The sequence below is a fragment of the Hemiscyllium ocellatum genome, chromosome 11 (genome assembly GCF_020745735.1).
Source record: "Hemiscyllium ocellatum isolate sHemOce1 chromosome 11, sHemOce1.pat.X.cur, whole genome shotgun sequence".
NCBI classification, from domain to species: domain Eukaryota; kingdom Metazoa; phylum Chordata; class Chondrichthyes; order Orectolobiformes; family Hemiscylliidae; genus Hemiscyllium; species Hemiscyllium ocellatum.
Window position 1 is genome coordinate 17,144,122 of NC_083411.1, and position 5,634 is coordinate 17,149,755.

At 44.8% G+C, this 5,634-nt stretch overlaps 1 protein-coding gene across 1 annotated transcript; it reads left to right on the forward strand.

The window, feature by feature from the left end:
* Positions 1 to 4,144, forward strand: slc25a5 (solute carrier family 25 member 5). The gene is made up of 4 exons (XM_060832428.1): positions 1 to 295; positions 2,240 to 2,723; positions 2,809 to 2,949; positions 3,744 to 4,144. The coding sequence occupies exons 1-4, from the start codon at positions 182 to 184 to the stop codon at positions 3,899 to 3,901; spliced, it is 897 nt and encodes a 298-aa protein (XP_060688411.1). The 5' UTR covers positions 1 to 181; the 3' UTR covers positions 3,902 to 4,144.
* Positions 4,145 to 5,634: the final 1,490 nt, after the last annotated feature.

Below are 5,634 nucleotides of genomic sequence, written 5' to 3' on the forward strand. Positions count from 1 at the left end.
CGCAAATTCGGCCATTTCATCGGCGCCGGCAGAAGCTTCAGAGAGTGGGTCTGTGCTCTGCTGTAAAGTCTTTTGCAAGTCGGTGAGGGGGGGGGAGAAACAGGAGAGCAGGATCAAATTTACAGGACAGGGGAGGAGAAAAAGGCAAGCATTTTAAACTCACCAGGAAGAAGGACAGGAAATGGCAACTGACAAGCTTGTAAGTTTCGCCAAGGATTTCCTCGCTGGCGGCGTGGCTGCTGCAATCTCCAAGACAGCGGTGGCTCCCATCGAGAGAGTGAAGCTGCTGCTGCAGGTACTGTAATCCATTCAGTCTCCGGGGCCCCCTCACTGCCTGCATTAGCGCAGATCCAGCCGAGTCTCTGATGCTTTGGCCTTTTTGTTGTTGTTGCTGCTACAATGTTTTACTGTGGTTGCAGTTCGCTTCCCAGCGACTGAAAAAGGGAGCCGGATGCCTGTGGGCCTTGTGTTCCCATCTCACTCCTTCTGGCCCTGAGCAAATGCGAAATGGGAGCAGTGCTTCCTTATCCTCACCCCCCCCCCCCCCCTCCCGCATTTACCCTCTGTTCCTCACCCCCCCTCCCGCATTTACCCTCTGTTCCTCACCCCCCCTCCCGCATTTACCCTCTGTTCCTCACCCCCCCTCCCGCATTTACCCTCTGTTCCTCACCCCCCCTCCCGCATTTACCCTCTGTTCCTCCCCCCCCTCCCGCATTTACCCTCTGTTCCTCCCCCCCCTCCCGCATTTACCCTGCAGCAAATAAATGTCACCTTGCACCCCCGCTCCCACAGTGCGGACGAGGGGCATTGAATGTTCATAAGGTGGGCATCTGGTTCTGGGGTCAATAGAATCGAAACGCCGGCCCTTCCAAATGTTTTATTGCCTTCTCTCGCTTTGTTTTTTGTTTGGGGGAGGGGGGAGTAATTGTGAAGGTTGAGGATGTGACTGGAGGCAATCAAGGTCGTGACAAGGAGAAGGAGGAACGCGGCCTGTTGGCTGTGGGTTCGCTGATGGAGCTGAAGGCCCCCAATGCATCCCCGAACCCGGGGAGTACAATCCGGAGCGAAGTTCTCTCCCCCTTCTCCCCCCCCCCCCCCCCCATCGTACATCTGGGGCAAGATTTTATTGGGGGGGGGGAGAAAGAAGAGGGAGTGTGAAGAGTTTATTCTTTCTTTACCGTTCGGTAGTGGCGCTAGTTTAACGCTGCAGGAAGTGTTCTTGGGGCTTGGGAGTTTTTTTTTTCTGAAGTCTCTGCGCCGAGATGTTCCGCCCCGACTCCACACGCGAGTAGATGCCGCCATCATGCACTTAATAAAAAACCCTCTCCCATTTTATGCGGGCGTTTGCGGAGTCCTCCGGTTCCTTTTGTATTCTGTAAAAGCGCCACTGCTTTGGAAGCGTTTATCCTTGGCGGAATGTTAGCTCGAAGGGCCGGCTTTGTTTCACCTCCTTTTGAGGACCAGAGATTGTCTTTTTTTTCTCTGTCCCAAATGTGTCTCGTCAAATGTCGCTCTACCTTGAAAGGTCATCCGCAGGAGCGATTTGCCCGCAGCTTCGGACTCTGTTTTGGTAGGAATTCTGCAAACTAATCTTGAACTAGACAAGCAGATGCCAGGATATTCACTTGGAAGCCCCTCTCCCTTCATTGGGTCACCACCCTCTAATTACCTTTTTGATTTCGCTTTTGTACGTAAGCAGGGACTGCAGTCGGTCAAAAAGACCGTTCACCTTCTCAAGGTTGACTTGAGGAAGGACAAAAGTAGTCTTTGGCCTTTCAAATCTCCTAGAAGTAGGCCCATGATGTAGCTTTTGAGATTTTAATAAGCCCGTCGTCCAATAACCTTCTGCTGGGTCGGTCAAAGTCGTCCATCCAGTAAACCCAGCCTTCCTGTTGTGGTGTAACTATATATTCTAATGTTTGCCCCACTCATTCCTGATGAAGGGCTTATGCTCGAAACGTCGAATTTCCTATTCCTTGGATGCTGCCTAACCTGCTGTGCTTTAACCAGCAACACACAATCAGCTCTTGAATAAGATGCCAGTACAACTCTTCTCTTTCCAATGAGAAGTTATACTGGATTTGAAATATTAATCCCATCTCTTCAGCAAATGCTACCAGATGTAAATTTCTCCAGCTTTTTAAATTTGACATGTCCCACAGCTGCATTTTAAGCTTGGCTGTCTTTCCAATTTTGAAATTGGATTTGACATGACTTAATTAATTTTTCTCAATTACAGGTGCAACATGCAAGCAAACAGATTGCTGCTGAACAGCAATACAAGGGGATCATTGACTGTGTTGTACGCATTCCGAGAGAGCAAGGTTTCTTGTCCTTTTGGCGTGGTAATTTGGCCAATGTGATCAGATACTTCCCCACCCAGGCTCTGAACTTTGCTTTCAAAGATGTGTACAAGCAGATGTTCCTTGGTGGAATTGACAAGAAACAATTCTGGCGTTACTTTGCTGGTAATCTGGCTTCTGGTGGTGCTGCTGGTGCTACATCACTCTGCTTTGTCTACCCCCTTGACTTTGCCCGAACACGTCTGGCTGCTGATGTTGGGAAATCTGCCACAGAGCGGGAGTTCACGGGATTGGGTAACTGTCTTACCAAGATCTTCAAGTCAGATGGCTTCAGGGGGCTGTACCAAGGCTTCAATGTGTCTGTACAAGGCATCATCATTTACAGAGCTGCGTACTTCGGCATCTATGATACTGCTAAAGGTATGTATTGAAACACTTGCCTGTTTGACTTGACCTGCATCTCTAGTGCTTAGGATGTGATTGAACTATCTTTTTTTGTCCCTAGGAATGCTCCCTGACCCTCAGAACACTCACATTGTGATCAGTTGGATGATAGCTCAGACAGTGACTGCTGTTGCTGGTGTGACTTCCTATCCATTTGACACAGTTCGTCGTCGTATGATGATGCAGTCTGGTCGGAAAGGAGGTAGGTTGACACTTGATGTGCTTTTGATTTATTAATGTCTCTGGTAATGCTCAACTGTTTGTCTTCCAAATTGCCCTTGAAGGGGTTGTGGAGCTGCTTTATTGAGCCATTGCAATCTGTGCTATATCAAAATACACTGTGGTGTTCAAGGAATCTCAGGATATTCAACCCTGTGAAAGAATGGGGCAACATGGTGGCTGTGGTTAGCACTGCTGCCTCATTGCACCAGGGACCCAGGTTCAATTCCTGCCTCTGCAAACTCTGGAGTTTGCACATTCTCTGCTGCATGGGTTTCCTCTTGGTGCTCTGGTTTCCTTCCACAATCCAAAGATGTGCAGCTAGGTGACTTGGCCATGCTAAATTGCCCAAAGTGTTAGTTGGATTAGTCAGGGGTAAATGTAGGGGAATGAGTCTGGGTGGGTTGTGCTTCGGAGGATTGGTGTGGACTTGGGCTGAAGAGCTTGTTTCCATAACTGTAGGGAATCTAAGTATGGCCTAATAATAAAATGTCTAAGAACTATCAACCAGAAGTCAACTTTGCTTCCTTACAGCTCTACAAAATGCTTGTGGTAGGCCTGAAGGGATTCTTTTTTCCAAAAGGCTTTAGTTGATCATACTGATGCATAAGTAGATTCTGTGGGCTTAGACTGTAAATATTGATCATCCTTGTGCAAGTGCTTATTGAATTTACTTCTCTTCAGTTATACCAGTATAAAATTTAATTGCTGGGAGTGTTTTTTATAATTTTGCAGTTGATGTAGGAAGAAATGACCAAAATAATTTTCTACTTTCAGCTGATATCATGTACAAAGGAACAGTTGACTGCTGGAGGAAGATCTTTCGGGATGAGGGTGGCAGAGCTTTCTTCAAGGGTGCCTGGTCCAATGTGCTCAGAGGCATGGGTGGTGCTTTTGTGCTGGTCTTGTATGATGAATTCAAGAAGTTTGTCTAAATGGTCAGATGTCAATGTTATGTGCACCAGTGTTGTACTTGTAACATATCTTGTACATTCATGGACTGTTAAAAGTTACACCTATTTATGGGGACCCATCTGGTATCTTCTGGTTTGGGTTATGAAGTGACCACAATCATTCTCAACTTATTGTCATTCCATACTGCTGGGTCTAAATTGCTTCATCCAACTGATCTTTTTAAATTACTGTAACTAAAGAAAAATAAAAGACTGTAAATGATTGCTGTCTTGTCGGTGGACTCTTCTCATTGAATCTGGTACTGAAGAATGAAGTTTCTGTTGCATGTTGGGTAATTCCTTCATGTCACTGATTGTGAAGTTGTAGAATTCAAAGGGTGAAAATGTCCACTGTTGCAATTCTGATTCAATTTTAGTTTAACAGCTGCCTTCTGTAACTGATTTTGCTGCTAGCTTGTAGTATTGCAGTGTTTCATGCAAAGTAACTGATAAAAACTTCACCCAAATGTCTTAATCTGGAATTTCAGTGGATTTTCACTTTTTGTACATTACTTTAAACAGCGTACAGATTATGCTTTAGACAATCTAGAATACACATAGAGGATCCTCTATCTGAAGGACATGGGCAGGCAGTATTTCATTTGGTTAATTGGCTAAACTAAGTTATCTGGCATTCAATAATTGGGACCTTGCAATCATGTCAGAGGTTCCTCTAGCTGAGTGAGCATTGCCAATGTTTCACTGAAATGTCTATGTTGAATACAATACATTTAATCTGAGAAATTTAGTTGACAGCCTGTAAATTTTATCCATCTTTACTGAAGGGTGAATTGAACACTGCTGCAACTTGATGCTACACATTTGCATGCTTGTATCTTGTTTTTGGCAGATGTTGTGATGGAGCTGCCAAAAATCTATTTACAACTGTTTTGGATTAACTGGTGTTAACATGTTGGGATGGTGTGAAATTCTCCAACTTTAATGTACAAATTGTGGCTATCCTTTCCTGATGAGTTTCCATGTGAGTGATCTGAAATGTACAATTAATGGGTCACATACTTTACTGTCTTCAAACAGTTATTCTACATAAAGCAAAAAGCATCAATATTGTAGTTGAAAGATGTGGTGCTGGATAAACACAGGCCAGGCAGCATCTGAGGAGGACCACACTTTTCAACTCTGGTACTCCAACATCTGCAGTCCTCACTTTATTCTCAATATTGTAGATGTCCTGTCAAATTGAAACTGTTTTCCTTTGTTCAGATATGAAATTTAGACATTGGAGCCTCATGTCTTCAATTCAAGAATGGAATAGGACCTTATGAATATGCACTTGTGATGCAGCAAGCTGCACAAATGTTTCTCAGATCACTACCCATTATAGCCAGGAGACCCTTTTGAAAGGCTAAATGTAATCCTTTTCATAGTATGTGGGAGACACTGGGCCATCACTTGTTGCCAATCTCCCATCTCTGATTCAGTTACTGCAATCCAGCCAGTATAGATATGACTTCTAAAGAAATCCAGAGGTTTGATCCAGCAACAATGAATGCTAATTACAGTCAAGGTGGTGTGACTTGGTTTTCCAATGCAGCTGCTGGCCTGCTCTAAAGAGTACAGGTAGATAATAGGTTTGGAAAGTGCTGTTGAAAGAATCTCGGTGAGTTGCTGTGCTATCTCGTCCAGATTGTCTGGACACTAAGTGAATGTTTAAGGTGGATGCGGTGCAAATCTTACTTGAATTGAAAGTTTAC